Raw genomic sequence first — 22555 nt, 5'->3', positions numbered from 1 at the left:
CGGATTTTTGAAGGGCAGAAAAAAGTCCATTCGACACTTCATGTCGTACGATGTCGGCATGTAAAAGATCTCTGGTGACACATTTGGTGTTTACCCGACAAAATTCATTAAATCTCAGCCACAGACGCCCAAGAGAGTTTCGGTTTACTCGGTCTGCCATCTAGTGGGCCTAGAGTATAACGGAACGTCAAAATTGACGAGCAGACAGCCAGATGGCGTCAACTTGAAATGTCTGCACATGGTAGCTGAGGCCATACGATTATTATTATTATTATTATTATTATTATTATTATTATTATTGTTATTATGGTAAAGACGAATTACTTTGCAATGCTATCTATCTTAATGGTAATGTACTATGTACCTCTACTAGTGTAGGCTACTGAGTGCTTGATTCGAAGCAGTGTATCGATTCATTCAGTGTCCGAGTGAATCGATTCACAGGAACGGCAAGCTCACGGCACACAAATCATGCACAATCACGGCTCAGTGAGCCACACGACACACACGGCTCCTTATAGGCACACTGGACACTGGCGGGGAGTCGAGCTTTCGGTGCAGCGAGCCACAGTGAATCATGGCACACTGAAAGAATCATACGCAGTCATGGATCAGTGAGACACAACACACACATGGTTCATTATCGGTACACTGGACATTGGCGGGGAGCCGAACTTCCTCTGAAGCAATACATACAGAGTCATGGTACACTGAAAAAATCGTATGCTATAATGGACTCTCGAGCTCAGCTCATTTGAAAATAATACCTATTCGCATCCACTGTCCTCTCCTTACAGGGAGTTTTAAACAATACATGGATTTATTTGCAGTGTTAAAAAGATAGAACACAATTCCAAAGTACCTAGGTTGTAAGTAGGTAGTCAATTAGGTTATTCTAATTACTGTATTAGTTTAATCAATCAGTATCTTTATAACTAGTTGACGTTCGACAATTACTTAAACTCAGCTCTCTAGCCTCCACACCTGGCTGAGTGGCTCAAACGGTCGAGGCGCTGGCCTTCTGAACCCAACTTGGCAGGGCCGAGCTCAGTGCGGTGGTATTTGAAGGTGCTCAGCCTCATGTCAGTAGATTTACTGACACATAAAAGAGCTCCTGCAGGACTAAATTCCAGCACCTCGACGTCTCAAAAAAAACCTAAAAGTTGATAGTGGGACATAAAGCCAATAACATTATTATTTAGCCTACCCTATGACTGTGAGTCATGCTCATGACCACTCGAAATTGTCTGTTTTATATTTGGAAGAACCACTCGGTATTCTCTTAGTTTGTATGTCGCATCATTGCACAATACTTCAATAATCGAATCACGAGGTTACCGATGTACGTGGACAGTGAGTATGTAAGTAGACTGATGCAATAGATTAAATAAATGATGTTTAATCAGAAAACCAGTGGGCTACTGTACATCTCCTGTAGCCTATACAAAATATGACGATTTTAAAAAAGCCTCTGCTGATAGAAAAAGACATTTTCAAAGATGACCGAGTTAGCTGGCCGTGCGTTTAGGGTCGCGTAGCTATGAGCTTGCATTCGGGGAATGGTGGGTTCAAATCCTACCGTCGGCAGCCGTTAAAATGGTTTTCGGTGGTTTCCCATTTTCACACCAGACACATGCTTGTGCTGTACCTTAATTAAGACCACGGCCGCTTCCTTCGCACTTCTAGCCCTTTCCTATCTCTTCTATCCTCTTTGTCGCCATAAGACCTATCTGTGTTGGTGCGACGTAAAGCAAATTGATTTATATTTAATATGTGGGCTACTTATTGTGGACACAGGTATTTTTATATGTAATTCTCTCTATATATATACAGTATATGTGAGTTGTGACTTTCAGAGAACTGTGGAAAACCATTAGATAGTGTATAAAATTTAAGTTATGTCAGTATTTTAACAGGCGTACAATGTTTACATCGTGTATTGGTGACAGAGTGCTGTCTCCCTCTCTCTCTCCCCCCCTTGCCCGCTCCTCATCACATTGCGCCACAGCAGTTCTAGATAATTCCACTCCGATTGGACACTGATCCCCACCTGCACATCTATACCGCCCTGTAACTTGTAGATACACAATTCCCACAATTTTGAAATGTAACTTCGTTATATCAGAAAGGACGGGGCAATCAGAAATGTATTATTTCCCAGCAAAGTTATAACATTCTTAATCTCATGGAATGGCTCTTACAATTGTACAGCTAACTCCTCGGCTTCTCTTCTTTCTTCTTCTTCTTCTTCTTCTTCTTCTTCTTCTTCTTCTTCTTCTTCTTTTTCTCTTCTTCTTCTTCTTCTTCATCTTCTTCATCTTCCTCCTCCGATTCACTGCTTCCATGATGAATGACTAGTTCCTCCACTTCAGGAAGACCTCTCACCTCATTATTGTAGAACTCGACAATCTTCTTCTCAGTGTGTTTTACTTCATTTCTCCACATCTCTGCTGTCACCTATAAGATATATTGAAGTATCACAACCTGACAAGTATATTATAAACTCCACTTGCATATATCCAATAAATAACATTTCCACTTGGCCTACCTGATCAAGAGATTCTTTCCACACAGCTGTAGCTCTGTCCAATCCGTGACCAGGTCTTGAAGCCACTGTTTTGTTATAATACTGTTTTGCCACAGACCATACAAATTCGATGGCATTGAAAAATGAGTGGTATGAAGGAAGTCGTAAGACAGTATGGCCTTCACTGTGCAGCATCTCGTCAACAATGTACCTGGTTTTAAAGAAACAGAGAAATATTGTTATGCATACATGAAAGTCAAATACACGAGTGTAAACAACATTATCTAAACTTATGTTTACGTGCTTCTGTACCTCTTTAAGTGACTTCGATTCATATTACACAACCTTTGCAGCTCATCTTTTGTGGCATTTTCTGGTGGAGAAACTCCATTCTGCCTTAACCATGACTGTAAATTAAAGGAAAAATAAAAATTAATTTCTGTAACATCATTAAACATCATTCAGTAGAAGGAAATATTCAATTAAGTATAATTACCACTAATTGATCCTTCCTCCATTTCGTTGTTGGTTGATGCTCAACAAGCTTACAGTGATATGGTGCATTATCCATTACAATAACACAGGGTCCTATATTTCTTAATCCTACGATTAATTGCGTCTTCACCCACATCTGAAATTTCTCGCTGTTCATAGCACCATGGTAATCCTGATTTCTCTTCAAGTTTGTAGCAAATATCAAATCAGCACCTGTAAGAATTTTAAGTTTTAGTATGAAGTTATTTGTTCTAAAAAAAGTATAGGCCTATTAATAAAAAATGTGATTTCTGTTGAATGATACAAAAAGCTGTCTGATTTTAAGTAAAACCAACTACTGTGTAGCAAAGTCACCTGATGATGAAGTCAATTAATTACTACTTACACTACTTTATCGTAACATCTCTCATGAATGTATCTCCATTAGTAGGCCTATATCTGGATTAGAAGTCCACGATCACTTGCATAAAAGATATAAGTATAAACACCCATTTCAATACCTTAGAACAAATGTAATTGCTGCGAACACTGAACCTATATCAGGCAGTAAGAAATAAGAAGCTTGGAAGGTGTTCAACAGTCAGGTATCAAGCACTGATTCAGGTGGAGATTGTCGAATGCAGAATAAACATAATAAATAGGCCTACAATACAAGTAATTTACTGATACAAATATCCAGTAATATTATATGAAAATACACTGAGTAAGTTTTGATTGAAATACCTCTCTAAGGTTAATCATTGGCCTAAAGTGAATACCTGCAAGTCTTTTTAATAACAGTGGAGAAGTCAAAATCAAAAACCACGTACAGAGCTCAATGAGCGGTAAGTTATAATGCCACTTCCGACCTAGTGCCAGTCAATTTCAATCAATCAGTCACCACTGATCTGCACTTAGGACAGAAGATGTAGTTTCAGGGATAGGCCTAGTATTTTCTTCAATAATTGCAAAGAATTTGGAAATTTATTGAACATCTCCCTTGGTAAATTATTCCAATCCCTAACTCCCTTCTTAAAAAAAAACAAATATTTGCCCCACTTTTCATCAACTTTATCACTGTACTGTGATCTTACCTACTTTTAAAATACCACTGAAACGTATTCGTCTACCAATGTCATTCCACACCACCTATCCACCGACAGCTCGGAATATACCACTTAGTCCAGCAACTTGTCTCCTTTCACCCAAGTCTTCCCAGCCCAAACCCGACAAAATTTTTGTAACGCTACTCTTTTGTCAGAAATCACCCACAACAAATCGTGCTTCTGTCTTTTGAACTTTTCCAATTCTCAAACCAAGTAATCCCAGTGAGGGTCTCATACACAGGAACTGTACTTAAGTTGGGGTCTTATCAGAGACTTATGTGCCCCCCCCCTGCATCCGTACTACAAACCCTAAATACCCTCATAACTATGTAAAGAGAGATCACCTCACTACAATAAAATGAAGTAAAATAAAGTAAGAACATACCAGGTACAAAGCCATCCTTCGTTCCAGCATGAACAATAACCAGTCTTCCTCCCTCAGACACAGGTCGACGAATTACTCCTTGAACATCATGTCCAGATTTGTGTGGTTTATTCCAGGAGTATGTGGGTGACCCTGAAAGACAAATGCACAATTGAAACCAACGACACCTGATGAAGATAAATTATTCCAAGATTTTTTAAATATAAAATGTAATATATAACATATAAATTCACCATTCATAAAAATCTAAGTCTCATCCAAGAAAACAACAGGTTTTGGTTTCTCACTGTCCTTATTACGCATGTATTCCCTCAGAAAACAGGATCTCTTAAAACAAATGTCTTCATTTTCTCTAACATACGCATAGGGATCACCTTTACTCCACACAAACCCCATGGCCTTCAAAATTCTTCTTAATGATGTTTCGGAGAGCCCTTGTACAAATAAGTGTCATAATTTGCTTTCATGTGGTCGAAAACCTTTCTTACAGTTACGACTTCTCCTGTGGGAAGAAAAAAGAGAGTTACAAGGGACTCAAAAGAGCTGTATGACAATACATGCACAAAACATTTCTGGGAGCTTATCTCACCTGCGTGCCAATTTCTATAAATTATGTTGCAATAGATTCCTTATGAAGTCACCTTACCTTTATGTAATTTATCATAAATAAACCTTGCTATCGCTTCCTTAGAAAAACTGTCTATGCCGGTCACTGGATGTTCACGCTTTCGGCGTTTACCTGGTGTAGAAAATTCAACTCCCTTCTTGAAATTTCCTATTACTTTTCGGACTAAACCGAAACTACACTGTAAGAATACACACACAGAAATATATTACATACACATATACCGTAAGTCAACATGAATACACAAAGGTTAAGTCTACGAACCGTATCGAAGTCGACACAAGACATGGTACCGGTATAGGCCTAGGCCTACATGATCAGGTTAGGTTAGGTTAGGTTCAGAATGAAATACTGCTCCTTTTCAACTGATTGTCATTATGCCAGAAACTTATCATAGAAACAAGATAAAAACGAACACTTACCCCAGTTAATAATGAAACTCTTGCCATTAGCTTCGTATCACTACGACTGATACCTTCTTCGTCGTCTTCCTGTTTCAATTGCTCGTAGCAGTGTACAAGCATTTCTTGACCTGAAGCTTGTAAAGGACGTAACCTTGGTTTCCTTTTCGGAGGAGTTTTTGCAGATTTTTCTTCCTTCTTAGACATCCCAATCGAATTCTGTTCGTATAAGTATGTGACGAAATAGGAACGTAATTAATAAAATGATGTGCTCATCATTTCACACAAACTATGTTATTAAATGCATTATCCGAACATGCCACAATTCTACTTACCTGGTATTAGCCAAATAGATTTACAATCCCACAGAAAAAGAAAATATGCTTTAAATATTCTCGCAAATGTATCGCTAGTGACTTTAGAGGCAATGCGGTGGCAACACACAATTCACGCTAGAACAGTGACTGAACGTTGCCAACGTGCCAGATTAACGGTAACAGTAAGACGTCGTATCGGCAAGTAGGGTCCCTAAACTGTATGGTTACCGACACTGAAAAAGACCCAACAGCAAGAAAAGTCACTATAAATCAATACCTTAATATTACAGGGGAGAAAGGGTAAGGTTGCACCCTTAGTGTACGTCCTTACACGGAGAGGACTATAAGTTATTCCAATCCCTAACTCCCCTTCCTATAAATGAATATTTGCCCCAGTTTGTCCTCTTGAATTCCAACTTTATCTTCATATTGTGATCTTTCCTACTTTTATAAACGCCATTCAAACTTATTCGTCTACTAATGTCATTCCACGCCATCTCTCCGCTGACAGCTCGGAACATACCACTTATTACATGTTATAAACCTCATTTTAGGTCCGTATTGAAAATTTAACAGTTCAACAATGATAAAGGTGTTTTAATTTATTCCACCTATTCAATACTTATATTATCACGTATAGTTGTTACATAATTAACTAAGAATTTAATTATGTAACAACTATACGTGATAATATAAGTATTGAATAGGTGGAATAAATTAAAACACCTTTATCATTGTTGAACATACCACTTAGTCGAGCAGCTCTTCTTCTTTCTCTCAATTCTTCCCAATCCAAACTTTGCAACATTTTTGTAACGCTACTCTTTTGTCGGAAATCACCCAGAACAAATCAAGCTGCTTTTCTTTGTATTTTTTCCAGTTCTTGAATCAGGTAATCCTGGTGAGGGTCCCATACACTGGAACCATACTCTAGTTGGGGTCTTACCAGAGACTTCTATGCCCTCTCCTTTACATCCTTACTACAACCCCTAAACACCCTCATAACCATGTGCAGAGATCTGTACCCTTTATTTACAATCATATTTATGTGATTACCCCAATGAAGATCTTTCCTTATATTAACATCTAGATACTTACAATGATCCCCAAAGGGAACTTTCACCCCATCAACTGAAAGGACTTTTCCTATTTGTGAAACTCACAACCTGACTTTTAACCCCGTTTATCAACATACCATTGCCTGCTGTCCATCTCACAACATTTTCGAGGTCACGTTGCAGTTGCTCACAATCTTGTAACTTATTTATCACTCTATAGAGAATAACATCATCCGCAAAAAGCCTTACCTCCGATTCCACTCCTTTACTCGTATCATTTATATATATATAAGAAAACATAAAGGTCCGATAATACTGCCTTGAGGAATTCCCCACTTAATTATTACAGGGTCAGATAAAGCTTCACCTACTCTAATTTTCTGAGATCTATTTTCTAGAAATATAGCAACCCATTCAGTCACTCTTTTGTCTAGTCCAATTGCACTCATTTTTGCCAGTAGTCGTCCATGATCCACCCTATCAAATGCTTTAGACAGGTCAATCGCGATACAGTCCATTTGACCTCCAGAATCCAAGATATCTGCTATATCTTGCTGGAATCCTACAAGTTGAGCTTCAGTGGAATAACCTTTCCTAAAACCGAATTGCCTTCTATCGAACCAGTTATTAATTTCACAAACATGTCTAATATAATCAGAAAGAATGCCTTCCCAAAGCTTACATACAATGCATGTCAAACTTACTGGCCTGTAATTTTCAGCTTTATGTGTGAGAAATCCATTCGTAAAGTTTTGCTGTCGAGTTTTGGTGCACCCTGTATATGTGTATGGCCTGCATAGTAGTGTGTATACAAAAACTGCATTTACTGAGCATTGATGAAAATTGCACACATGCCAGTGAGTTCTAGAAACCTTCCATCTAAAATTCACAACAAATATTTCATACGTTTCTCCCTTTAAGCGTCATTAAAGTGAGATATAATTTGCTTTCATTAAAGTGAGATATAATTTGCTTTATGCCCCCTGTTGAAACAAAATATAAATTGTTGACTCGTAGGTTCCTTGATCATGACTACTATCTGTGTTAAAAGCATAAACTACTTAGTCAAAAAGAGGAAGTTGTATGTTGTCAGCGAAATACTGGTGGACCAGTACCTTGAAAAATACCAGAACCTTTGCATGGTCTTCGGGGTTGTGAAATCGATAGTATGTACTTTCTTAGCAAGGAAGAAAGTAGAGTAAGCAGTTTCAATAATTATTCCAGTAGCACAAGAAATGATGTAGATTATGCCCAAGAAGAATTTTTGCCTCTTGAAGACTTGGAATATGTAAGTGTAATATCTGCTTGTAGTGACATTCATTGGGCTTGGCACGAGTTGCAAACTGCGTGTGACGAGCGGAGAATTACTTTTCTGGATATTTGTAGCCACAGAAGGATTTAGCTAGTATTTTGGATGCAATTTTACTCTTCTGTGATGAGGAGGTTCTAAATATCATAGTAGAGGAGACTGACAGAAATGCTGAGAAATACTTACAGGCGAGTGCCTAGAAGCCAAGGTCACGTGGTTACGGCCTGGAAGCCCATGACAGGCGGTCAAATGTATGTGGTGCTTGGTCTCATTTTGTTGGTGGGTAAAGTACAAAAGCCTCTCTGAAAAGCTATTTCAGTAGGGATGGAAATCTGAAGTCCTCAGTCTTTCTACAAGTTATGAAGCAGGACTGGTGTCAACTCATGTGATTCTTGTATTTTGTTGATAGTAGCTGACAACCATATAGGGCCTCCAAAATTATTAAAAATTCAAAGCACCGGGCGAGTTGGCGTGCGGTTAGGGGCTCGCAGCTGTGAGCTTGCATCCGGGAGATAGTGGGTTCGAACCCCACTGTCAGCAGCCCTGAAAATGGTTTTCCGTGGTTTCCCATTTTCACACCAGGCAAATGCTGGGGCTGTACCTTAATTAAGGCCATGGCCGCTTCCTTCCCACTCCTAGACCTTTCCTATCCCATCATCGCCATAAGACCTATTTGTGTCGGTGCAACGTAAAGCAACTTAAAAAAAAAAAAAAAAAAAAACCCACAGCATTTGCAAATAATGAGCACAGAATTTCAGCCTGTCTACAATAGAGCAACGCCGGAAAAGCCATCCATCTAATTTTTGATCTGATTTTTTATATGCTCTATTGGTGGAAAATAATCTAATTCCCTCCATGGGAACTTAGAATTTCCAAATCATAAACTATTTTGAACTCGTGGAAAGGTTTGATTTGGACTAAAGCAGTATATCCCTCTGTTAATATCCAGGGAAATTCAAGACACCACTGCTAAATCACCCCTAAAATTAAGTGTTATTAACTTGTGTAGTTTCTGAAGTATCCAACATTTTGTGAAATGCTCCAATATCCAGCTCTTCTAGTCAGTTAAAATTACTGTGGAGTGCAGAAGCTAGGCTGTTTAACCCTCTTGGAGCCAGGCGGTAGTGCGAGGACCAGCCCTTTAAATTGCCAAAGTCGATCAGGTCGGCCTTTAAATATGGGAGTTGCCAGAGCCAATTACATCGGCCGGCAGAAAATTCTATGATATACGTAATTTTTTGGCAACCTATAGTGACATGCGTACTTTTGTGACAACCTATAGTGAAGGGGCTACCTGTTATGTGCCTGATCTTGTTTTGGCAGTTTTCAGAGGGTGTCCTAGCTTTCACAAGAGTCATTTCCTGTGTTTACAAATTCTACTAAATGGTCATGGTTAGTACAGGATTGTTTCTTGCACAGAGTGGATTTGTTAAAGCAAAATGGCAAGTGTTTTACATGATATTTTTAGCCAGTATTGATGATGATACATTAATGGAGTACTTGGAACAGCGCAAAGTTAATGCGAATGATATGATTTCGGATAGCGATAGTGAATTTAGTTCAGAGTGTCATGCCGAAATTATACCGGATACGCCCCCTGGATCACGAGACGTTTGTTTCAAACGGCACAAATGCTACTGTGAATGTGATGATGGATGAAACTAGTGTAACAAAGATGTCTCTGGAGAACATTTTATGGAAATTTCTTCCATGACAACGTACCTCAACCTTCTGTCTCCTTCATGGAACTTCCTGGACCTAAACATGCCCCTCCATCTGATTCTCCACCCATATCATACTTCAATTTATTTTTCACTTTCTCTCTGCTAAACCTTATATTCACAGAGACCATTCGCTACGCTGACCAACTCCTTACCTGTGATGAACTTTCACCCAATTCCCGACCTCTATGTTGGAGACACACTATAATTAAAACCTGCGTTAGGCTTAAATATGTTTGTCTGTATAGTTCCTATTAGTGTTGGAGTTAATTATCTGTAATGCAAATATATAACCATATTCCTAAGTGTTTCAACAGTGGTCTTAAACTTTGGACAACAACATAATATCTGGTGATAAGTCTTCAGCTCAACAATTTTCAGTGAGTAAAATTATCTTGTCATTTTCCTTACTTTTACAAGTGACGTATATTTGAATTTGTATTCTTTTTCTTTTTCCTGTTCAGAGTAATTATTTTACAGAATTGTATTCAAAAATACATTCTCTATCCTTACGTATATGCTGGTCCTCGCGGGCCAGGTGTAGCATACCTGCCTCTCACCGGGAGGCAATGGGATTGATTTCCGGCCAGGTCAGGGATTTTCACCTGGACCTGAGGGTTGGTTTGAAATCCACTCAGCCTAAATGATTACAATTGAGGGGCTATCTGACTGTGAAAAGGCAACCCTGGTCTAGAAATCTTAGAATAACGACCAAGAGGATTCGTCGCACTGACCACGCGTACGGCAGGTCTTCGCACTGAACAGCGGTCATTTGGTAGGCCAAGGCCCATCAAGACTGTAGCACCATAGGTTGTTAATTATGTACAGTACATTCTGTTCTATTGCTAATGTCTTTTTTTCAAATAGATACTGAAGCAAAAAGTGAAAAAAATGTTCTTTCCCGAAAATAAAAAAACTATAATATCAAGTATTAATTTTTTGTAATATAATAACTCAGAATATTTTTTATTCTATGTAGTCCACACGTAGAAAATTTATTTTCGGTATTTCCCAAACATCGAGATATATATATTCTGCCCGTTTATGCCACGACTAACTACGTCAGAAACACAAGACACCCTCAAGGGTGATTTCTAAGGGATAGACATGTTAAAAAAAAAAAATGGTGTGGATCAAAGGAAATGGGTAGATATCGGCAAATAACGAACCATCAGAATTTAAATTAATGGTAGATGATTTATTAGAAAATTTTCGTCATCCTGAGAACTATGATTATGTAAGTTGATCACTAAAATTTTTAATTTTGCGTTCAATCTTGACGTTCATCCAAAATCAAACAAATGGAATGGTACATGTTAATAAGTTCCTACTAATTCAGACAAAATTTTATATTGAATCATCATTTTCGGATTTTGTGAATGTTGATTTTTTATTTGTTAAGAGAATGATGCGCGTACGCATATCAAATCATGCCGCAAAATCTGGAACAAGATTTTAAATGTTTTAAGTTACATGACTGGTCAAACTATGAAAATACAAAAATTGAACTTTAAATATCACTTAATTTTGCTCACTTAAATGTCCCTCCAATTTAACTCTACATTTCAGTGATTATCTGTTCAGCGTAACCTCAGAATACATGTGATTTTACGTGACAAAAGTAAGCAGGTAAAAAAATTAAAATTAAATCTTTAACCACGTGTAATGACCTTAACACAATGCCGAAACTTACGACAATGATGGTAACATACACATCAAGAAATTACAATAAAAATAAAAATCACTCAACCTGTGGAAATAATAAAAGGATATGCACGTAATAAATCTCGTGTTACCATCATCTACCAAGGAAAGAAATGCAACCAACTATGACTAAAAATACTATTTTACAAATATTACAACACGTGTCCACATGTTATTCATCCATTTATATGGAGATGAAATACTCCTATAAATGATGGCCTGAAACAACAGTAAACAATCCGGTAGAAATAGTCTGGGTAATGGTGACTGATAAGATCGTCAGTACCTACATCGAACACAAGTCGTTACGAAGATCTGCCGAATATTAAGGAATTGGGTAGTATCATACAGCTACGATTTAATATCGTGATGACGCTCATCCAGTATGACAAGAGGCTCTAATAATCTCATACGCCCAATTTTATTTTATAAGAAGACATGTTGTTTACCTCGTGGTTCGATAATACTTTCTGAAGATGCTGCCGTCTATGGTTCTCTCACGAAAAACTACTACTCACAGATATATCAAATGATGATAAATTATGTCTAAATATTCATTCATCATTATACACAACATTGCAGAAAATAAGATTACATGTGCTTCTGATCATAGTGACGCGAAGATTTGTCCCCAAATACCACATAAAATTATCATAATCCAATACGAGATCTCTCCACATGGCACAACATGAGAGGGAAAATATCAAAATAATTTGCAACATTCATCCAAAATATAACGGATAAAATTACATAAATGACTTGAACCACACATGAATGTAATAATCTCAAACAATATCCTCCCTTAATAGTGTGAAATCGGATTCAAAAGAAATCTATCCGTATCACCAGCGTAGCATTCGTACGTCAGATGAGCCTACTTCCTTATGAAAATGTAGCAAACACTTTTGGGGGGGGAGAGAAATGTGCCTTTGCTGGCGAGATGTAGTGTTTACAGTGCACTATGTCTTCTGGTATGGGCTATATCAAATTTGTTACTTTCATTGACCTGTCTCAGTCTCATCCTTGGCTTTGACAATATGAAAGTGCCTGAGGTATGAGTGATGCTAGTAATACCATTGCTTATGCAGCCAGTCCCTGTTATAAATGGTGTGAAAATATCGCTCATAGGGTCGGTTGGTGCATGCATTTCAGTGGGCTTGGCAGACTGATATGTAATAGCAACGGGCGGCTTGGTGAGGAAAGCAACGGGAAACTACCTCGCTCCTCATTTCCCTAGTACGCCTCTTCAGTGATGCCTAGGCTATTTATGACAGCTGTTACCGGAGCTGCAGAGGATCAAACTAGCCTTCGGGCTGAATACCAAACATACACATAGGAGAAATAAACTCCGAAGAATGAAAACATTACATGTACACATTCCACAGTATTGTAATAATTGAATGGAAAAGTAATATTCACTAAAGTTTAGCCGATGGCTGATATTTAAACCAGATACTCGTCCGATGACATGACTTACTTAAACCCGCACAGTTGATGATGTTGACATTCAGTCATAACGTACATTAAAAATCGTATAATTGGAGAAAATACAGATTCAACGTTGTATAATGCAAGAAAATGACATGGTAAAGTTACTACAAATCTACTCAAAGTACTGTTCAACCAATAATCCCTTCAAGAAGAAAGTTAACTACTTATTACAGCTACATAGAACAGATAATAGCCAGTGTATATGAATTGTCGACTTAACTTGGATGTCTTGATGACCCTGGTTTCCTTCTAGGCTGGATTCATGGCATTAGGACGTTGTCGGCATCGGTCCTCCTTTTTAGTGCTTCATGATGAGATGGGTGATGTCTTCGTGGCAAATAAATTTCCTGATGCTGGTCTTCATTGCCTCGTCCAGTTACGAACTGGTACCTCTTGATGTTCATTGAAACACGAAAATATTAGTACGGATTCCCACTTGTGGTTTCACAATTGACATGTAATAATACGTACCTTCTTCATGAACACTATTGACGTCTGCTATGAATCTAGATGGTCTGTTAAACAATTGAGAAATGAGACTGTTCTCCTCGTGGTGGCGAGCAATAGCTGTCCAGGTCTATAAGACCTCTCTGTGTATTGAATCTAACAACAAGTGAGCGCATGAACGACGCGTAGCAAGTGAGCAAGTGAGAGTGTCCTTTACTGTGTACACCACATATGTTTTGAGCTCTGACATCCAGTGTACCTCGTGGTTCAATTGACGTCCTAAATTCTTCAGTGTCGTAAATAACATGTCCCATGGTTTCTTATTAATTAATTAATTAGTTACTTCCATAATTAATTTTATTTCATATTGTTATTTATACCTTCTCCATATAGCTTTGCTATTCTTACTTGGTGATCACCACCAAAATGTTCCTATAATGTTACTCTTAATAATTTGTTTATGGTTTGCCTTTGTAGTCATCTGACATCTGGCCTTGAAGCTTAAAACTGTACAAATTTAAAATTATATGTAATGTAGATCGTTCTCGCAACCCCACTACAGTGTAGGAAAAGCATCAGGGAAAGGAAGACTTTAGTCTGTCATAGTCCCATGTTATAGTTATATTTCATGAATACACTACGAGATATATGTCCAGGTGGGTATTAGGTCCAACATCCAGGATCTGCCTGTAGTAAAATAACTAAATTCATTTCATTCATTCGTTCATTCAACTACCCATTCAAGACAGTTGTGGACCATACGACAAGTTGAATTATTAGCATAAGTTATATATGAAGAATTTCATTGCATAATAATTTTCTCTGAAATATTTCTTTCTCCATCAGGAATGATGCCCTTCAGAAGAATCAAGATTTGGAATTTGAACGCAACAAAGAAAGATTTATGTTTTTGAAGGTAAGGCTAATTACTTCATGCTGATTAAAGTAATCGTAAGGTCGATAATAATTTCAATGAATGAAAAACACTTCTGTCTAGGAGTTTAATTTGGCTCAAGTACACTGCTAAATGCAGCCTGTACTAGACCCAAGGTAACATCTCTCTTTGGCTCCTTTCATGCAAGTAATTGTGTGTGGTGCTTCTCTGAACTTCAGTATTTGAAAGAAATATAGGCTCTTTTATTATTATTCTTGCAGTTATAGGACACCAAATGCCAATTTTTACAGCATGCTGTGGACCTTAGTGTATTAATTGGGAATTTCCTGTAGGGTGCAACTTATGTTGTGTGAATTTAAATAAACATATTAAACTTCTTGAGAAAGTTGTTAATAATGAATCATAATTACCACTAGCAGTACAGTCGTCGGCTGGCAATTGCTAGTTTCCGAGCTTACAATTTTCCTGGCTAAAAGCTCACTTCAGATTAACAGCAGTTTGTGTTTAAACTTCTGGTGGCTGTACAGGCCAATCCTTGAGTAGAACAAACATCCACACACCGTGCAGCTTAGGGACGGGAGAGATCTTGGTTGGGTTTGGCAAAGTTTGCGTTCCTGTTCAAAGTGTTGAATTGAGGCGCAGATAGTTTGCCGCCAGAGTATACAGTCCTTGACGAGTGCTTCCCAAGTTTGTAGGTTTTTATCCTTGAGGTTTGTTCCAGTTGTTCTTTGAAGTGTCTCAAGGGAACATCCTGTGGTCTGAAACCAGAGTAAATTTCACCATAGAGGATCTGACGCAGTTGGTCTTGTATTATTCATACAGCACCCATGTAAGTTGGTGGTCATCAGCCAATGCTTACACACATGCTTGCTCAAGAACACCAACATTGGAGACATTGTTCTCCCACATGATGTTCATGATGGAGTGTAGTTTTCGCTTCAGCCTTTCAATGCCACGGTGGTATAAGGTCCATGTTTCACAGATGGAGGGAAGGGTTGAGATAGCTACAGCTTGGTACACCATTAGTTTTGTGCAAATTGTAAGGTATTTATTCCTGAAGACTGTGGGATAATTGGCCTTAGACCACATGGGAAACACAAAGACTGTTTTCCACATCTTTTTTCTGAAGTACAGGTCTTCAACATGATACTTCCCAGGTATGTGAAGTGGTCTATTTGTTCCATTTTAATGCTTGAGATGGTAATGTTAAATCAGGGGTGTTAGTCCCTGGTGTAGGCTGAGCGAGTATCTTGGGTTTTTTTGGCGTTGATGGTGAGGCCAAAGGTATCACATGCATCCTTGAAACTGTAGACAGACTGTTACAGTTCCTTTGTTGTAAGAGCTGGTGATGCAGCATCAGCATACTGCATTTCATTTACATTAGTAACACTGCTATGATGTTGGGTTTTCATTTTCTTCTTCTTATATATGGTTCATGGTGTGGGTTGCTGTAGTTACGTCCTAGTTCGTGAACCATGGACAATGGCCGAGTGGCCTAGTAAGTGGTCCTGAGAGTCGGGATACCAGTTGCTATGGAATGGGAGTGGGCATCTCGGACGTATTCTGGGTCATGGCCCTCCTTGTGCTCAGGCGAATAGGACTATACAATCCACCGGTGGTCCCTAACCCGTTAGAGGAGTGTAAGTAGGGTAGCATCCTGCTTCATGAATTTACCAAGCTCAGAACGGTTTAAGCAAGCCTCGGACCTATGGGAGTAACGGAGTCCCTCTCCCATTTGACAGGCGAGGTACTCCTTCGAAACAGCTTGGCGAACAAAATGGAATTCAGTGGGGACCTATCGATAATATTATGCGAGGATGTTCAAAATTCAGAAGTATTCAGTCAGCCGTATGTAAAGATTGTTGGTTACAAGGATAATGTCCAGATAGGGGAGTAAAGAAGTATTAAAATTTATCTATGATAATTACATTTACAGTAAGATACAAAAGTTTTAAACTAGAAAAGCAGCTGGAATTGATAAGATTCCTGGGGATATACTAAAGGCAATGGGTTGGGATATAGTACCATATCTGAAATACTTATTTGATTATTGTTTGGTTGAAGAGCTATACTAAATGAATGGAGAGTTGCTATAGTAGCCCCTGTGTATAAAAGAAAGGGTGATAGACATAAAGCTGAAAATTACAGGCCAGTCATTTTGACATGCATTGCATGTAAGCTTTGGGAAAGCATTCTTTCTGATTATATTAGACATGTTTGCGAAATTAATAACTTGTTTGACAGAAGCTCAGGTTGTAGGATTTCAGCAAGATATAGTAGATATCCTAGATTCAGGAGGCCAAATGGACTGTATTGCGATTGACCTATCTAAGGCATTTGATGGGGTAGATCATCGAAGACTACTGGTAAAAGTGAGTGCAATTGGACTTGACAAAAGAGTGACTGAATGGGTGGCTGTATTTCTAGAAAATAGAACTCAGAGAATTAGAGTAGGCAAAGCTTTATCTGACCCTGTAATAATTAAGAGGGGAATTCCTCAAGGCAGTATTATTGGACGTTTGTTTTCCTATATATATATATATATATATATATATATATATATATCCTCTTTTTTTTTTTGTGTGTGTGTGTGTGCTGTTTTTGCTTTACGTCGCACTGACACAGATATGTCTTATGGCGACGATGGGATAGGAATGGCCTAGGAATTGGAAGGAAGCGGCCGTGGCCTTAATTAAGGTACAGCCCTGGCTTTTGCCTTGTGTGAAAATGGGAAACCACAGAAAACCATCTTCAGGGCTGCCGACAGTGGGGCTCGAACCCACTATCTCCCGATTACTGGATACTGGCCACACTTGAAGCGACTGCAGCTATCGAGCTCGGTCTTTTATATATCAGTGATATGTGTAAAGAAGTGGAATCAGAGATAAGGCTGTTTGCAGATGATGTTATTCTGTACAGAGTAATAAATAAGTTACAAGATTGTGAGCGGCTGCATGGTGACCTCGATAGTGCTGTGAGATGGACGGTGGACAATGGTATGATGATAAACGGGGTTAAAAGTCAGGTTGTGATTTTCACATATAGGAAAAGTCCTCTCAGTTTTAATTACTGTGTTGATGGTGTGAAAGTTCCTTTTGGGGATCATTGTAAGTACCTAGGTGTTAATATAAGAAAAGACCTTCATTGGGGTAATCACATAGATATGTTTGTTAATGAAGGGCACAGATCTCTGCACATGGTTATGAAGGTATTTAGGGGTTGTAGTAAGGATGTAAAGGAGAGGGCATATAAGTCTCTGGTAAGACCCCAGCTAGAGTATGGTTCCAGTGTATGGGACCCTCACCAGGATTACTTGATTCAAGAACTGGAAAAAATCCAAAGAAAAGCAGCTCGATTTATTCTGGGTGATTTCCGACAAAAGAGTAGCGTTACAAAAATGTTGCAAAGTTTGTGCTGTGAAGACTTGGGAGAAAGGAGACGAACTACTCGATTAAGTGGTATGTTCCAAGCTGTCAGTGGAGAGATGGCGTGGGAGGACGTCAGTAGACGAATAAGTTTGAGTGGTGTCTTTAAAAATAGGAAAGATAAGAATATGAAGATAAAGTTGGAATTCAAGAGGATAAATTGGGGCAAATATTTGTTTATAGGAAGGGGGGTTAGGGATTGGAATAACTTACCAAGGGAAATGTTCAATAATTTTCCAATGTGTTTGCGATCATTTAAGAAAAGGCTAGGAAAACAACAGATAGGGAATCTGCCACCTGGGCGACTGCCCTAAATTCAGATCAGTAGTGATTGATTTTTTTATTTTTTTGTTTTTGGAAGCAATTGCTGAACTTCTGTGCTAGTATGAGTTAGCTGTTTAGTCTGGTATGAATGTAAGAGTTTTCCGGAGATTTTTCGATGATACCACTGTCTGATCTGTAGTGAACTATGTATCTCTAGGCCTAGGGTAGAGAAAGTGAAATCTGTCTGCAGACGAATAAGGGTAGAAAATCTCCAGGATGAGGAAATTAGACAGAAGTACATGGATACGATTAGTGAGAAGTCTTGAACAGTAGACAGTAAAGCAGGTTCAGGATATAGAAAGAGAACGGGTGGCATACAGGGTTGCTGTGGTAGAAACAGCTAGGGAGTGCCTAGGAACAACTGTGTGTAAAGATGGGAAAAGGCGAGCATCTTGTTGGAATGTTGAAGTGAGAGCAGCTTGTAAACGTAAAAGGAAGGCTTAACAGAAATGGCTCCCAGCAAGGATCGAGGCAGACAGGGATTTGTACGTAGATGAAATAAACAGAGCAAAACAAATAGTTGTTGAATTCAAAAAGAAGTCATGGGAAGATTTTGCTAATAACCTGGACAGGCTAGGTCAAGCAGCTGGGAAACCTTTTTAGACAGTAGTAAAGAATTTTAGGAAGGGAGGGAAAAAGGAAATGAACAGTGTTTTGAGTAATTCAGGTGTACTCATAATAGATCCCAGGGAATCACTGGAAAGGTGGAGGGAATATTTTGGACATCATCTCAACGTAAAAGGAAATCTTTCTAGTGATGTTGCGAACAGCCAAGCTCATGGGGAGGGGGAAAATGTCGGTGAAATTACACTTGAGGAAGTAAAAAGGATGGTAAATACGTAGGTGGTTTGAAAAGTTCTCGGAATGTACTAGAATTAAGTATCTTGCCTCAGTGGAACTGTTTTTATTTTTCAGCATAGTCTCCCTGTAGACTAATGCATTTGGTCCAGTGATGTTGCAATGCTTTGATCCCATCTCAAAAATGAGATTCCTCCAGGCCTGCAAAATACCTCTCCAATTTGGCTGTCAGTTCTTCCCTTGTGAAAAATCTCGGTCCACCGAGGAAAATTTCCAGCTTGGGGAATAAATGAAAGTCTGATGGTGCCAAATCAGGTGAATAAGGTGGATATGGCAACAATTCGTACCCCAGTTCATGAAGTTTTGCCATGTGCGGCGGAGCGTTGTCCTGATGAAAGATGACCTTTCTCCTTGCCAAACCAGGCCTTGTTTTGCGTATCTTTTCCTGTAGTTGGTTTAGGAGTTTTGCATAGTATTGCCTCGTAATTGTTTGGCCAGTAGGAAGATAATCTATCAGCAGAATGCGTTTTGCATCCCAGAAAGATGAGGCCATGTCCTTTCCAGCCGAACGCACTGCCTTTGCTTTCTTTGGTGGTGGTGAATCAGCATGTTTCCACTGCTTTGACTGCTGTTTTGTCTCTGGGGTATACTAGTGGACCCAAGTTTCATCTGTAGTCACAAAGCGGCACAAAAAATCTTGTCGTTGCACGGGAAACAGGCCAGACTTTGTTCGGACATTTCCAATCTGGTGCGTTTATTGTCCAATGTCAAGAGTCGCGGCACCTCTTGCGGATAATTTTTTCATACCCAATTCTTTGGTTAAAATATAATATACCCGTTCAGAAGACATCCCTACAGCTTCAGCAATCTCCCGCACTTTCAGTCGACGATCCTCCATGACCATTTTATGCACTTTTGCAATAAATTCTGGGGTGGTGACACTTTTTGGCCGTCCACTACGCGGATCATCATCCAATCTCTCCCGACCAAATTTAAACTCGCTGGTCCACTTGGCAACAGTTGAAAATGAAGGAGCAGAGTCCCCCAGTGTGTTCCGAAAGTCAGCATGAATTTCCTGTGCTTTCATACCTTTCTCTACTAAGTATTTAATCACTGCTCGAATCTCAGTTTTTCCCATTGTCACAAATCACTACGCGGGAACAACAACAAAGAGTCATCACTACGCGGGAACAACAACAAAGAGTCATCACTACCACACTCCTGCAGCTAGAGCACTGACGCAGCACGTGTTCACTCACAAAGGATGTGTGATTATTGCACGGGAACCTCGTTGCTCTAGCACTGACATCTAGCGGTGATTGCGAGAACTTTTCAAACCGTCCTCGTGGACTCCATTGTCATAAAGCAGCAGGAATAGATGAAATTAGACCAGAAATGGTGAAGTATAGTGGGAAGGCGGGAATGAAATGGCTTCATAAAGTAGTAAGATTAGCATGGAGTGTTGGTAAGGTACCTTCAGATTGGACACAATTAGTAATTGCACCTATCTATAAGCAAGGGAGCAGGAAGGATTGCAACAACTATCTCAGGTATCTCATTGATTAGTATACTAGGCAAAGTAATCACTGGTATCTTGGAGGGGAGGGTGCAATCAGTCGTTGAGAGGAAGTTGGATGAAAGCCAGTGTGGTTTCAGACAACAGAGAGGCTGTCAGGATCAGATTTTCAGTACGTACCAGGTAATTGAAAAATGCTATGAAAGGAATGGACAGTAGTGTTTGTTTCATAGATCTGGAGAAAGCATATGACAGGGTACCGAGGGGAAAGATATTCGCCATACTGAGGGACTTTGGAATTAAAGGTAGATTATTAAAATCTATCAAAGGCATTTATGTTGACATTTGGGCTTCAGTGAGAATTGATGGGTATTAGACAAGGCTGTCATCTTTCACCTTTACTGTTTGTAGTTTACATGCTGAAAGGTATAAAATGGCAGGGAGTGGTTCAGTTAGGTGGTAATGTAATAAGCAGTCTAGCCTATGCTGATGACTTGGTCTTAATGTCAGATTGTGCCGAAAACCTGCAATCTAATATCTTGGAACTTGAAAATAGGTGCTATGAGTATGGGATGTTAATTAGTCTTTCGAAGACTAAATTGATGTCGATAGGTAGGAAATTCGACATAATTTAATATCAGATCGGTGATACGAAGCTAGAACAGGTCGATAATTTGAAGTAATTTGGTTGTGTGTTCTCCCAGGATGGTAATTTAGTAAGTGAGATTGAATCAAGGTGCTGTAAAGCTAATGCAGTGAGCTCGCAGTTGCGATCAACAGTATTCTGTAAGAAGGAAGTCAGCTCCCAGTCGAAACTATCTTTACATCAGTTTGTTTTCAGACCAACTTTGCTTTACGGGAGCGAAGGCTGGGTGGACTCCTGATGACTTATATCTTATTCATAAGTTAGAAGTAACAGACATGAAAGTAGCGGGAATGATTGCTGGTACAAACAGGTGGGAACAATGGCAGGAAGGTACCCAGAATGAGGAGATGAAGGCTGTTAGGAATGAACTGTATGGATGAAACTGTACGCTTAACCCTTAGCTGACCAAGAGTATTTTGCTCTTACTCTTACACAATTTTCCATTGAAAATCTATTAAAAAGGGGTTACTTAATTACAATTAAATGTTAAGTATTTTTTTTATTTTTGCTAATTCTATGTTTTTTGTACATGGTACTTGAGAGTACCATCGGTCCCTATGAAGGCTGGTTCAACATAAGTACTTAGATGTATTTCATGCTGAAAAGCCTTTTCCAAGATACAAAAATAAACTACATTTATCATTTTGTAGTTAATTTTTCACATTAATAATACTAAGGTTGTATGAAAATTAATCCATAGACAATTAAAATGTACAATTAGTAAAAATTAATGAATCAGTGAATTAATTAATTTCCAAAATTAGAGGAACATTTAAAAATATCAGTTTACAGTGTTATTCCTATTGATTAGCTACATCATGATAGGCATTGAAACATTTCTTTTTTTCATTTCAACACAAATGCACATTGCAGTGACTACATTTACTGTAGAGACGAGATGGTATCTGGCAGAAACTGCAAAATGCACACCTAGTCCGTACGTCTGTGAAAATATGCCAATGAACGCCCTTGTTTCCTAGCCTGACATCTTTGGCTACAGAGGAGATTTTCCCTCTTCTTTTGTTGTTTCTTGGTTGTTTCTCAGCACTAAACTTCCTCTTAGAATTTTCTTGGGGTCATTGAAAGTCAATAATCCAAGATCAACATTCCTCCGAAACTGAATAATTGGAATTTTATCATGCATTTCACAAAAACAAAAAAAACATCTGCATCAATGAATGCTATTTCAAGTAGTCCCCAAACGAGCCTGTGCCACCATTTCTTGCATCTTCGGTCAAGTCCATACACTGTCCTAAAACTGTCTGCCAAATCAACCCCTCCCATATGATAGTTACAAGCTGCAACAACTGTTGGGCAGGTCACTTCTTTCCTTGTGCCATCTGTTTCTTTTCTGGAAACAGTGTTAAATTCTCTACCATGTTAGTT

At 38.8% G+C, this 22555-nt stretch overlaps 1 protein-coding gene across 1 annotated transcript in view; it reads left to right on the top strand.

Moving 5' to 3' along the window:
* The window catches only part of LOC136863926 (cytoplasmic aconitate hydratase), a 781251-nt gene that overhangs the window by 162410 nt on the left and 596286 nt on the right, over nucleotides 1-22555 (top strand). The window contains exon 5 of the mRNA XM_067140355.2: nucleotides 14412-14481. Within this exon, the coding sequence (XP_066996456.1) occupies nucleotides 14412-14481 (70 nt within the window). The remainder of the gene's footprint in view (nucleotides 1-14411; nucleotides 14482-22555) is intronic.

Source organism: Anabrus simplex, chromosome 2, assembly GCF_040414725.1.
Source record: "Anabrus simplex isolate iqAnaSimp1 chromosome 2, ASM4041472v1, whole genome shotgun sequence".
NCBI lineage: Eukaryota > Metazoa > Arthropoda > Insecta > Orthoptera > Tettigoniidae > Anabrus > Anabrus simplex.
The sequence above is the reverse complement of the archived record's forward strand: the minus strand, read 5'-3'. Positions and strand labels throughout refer to the sequence as shown.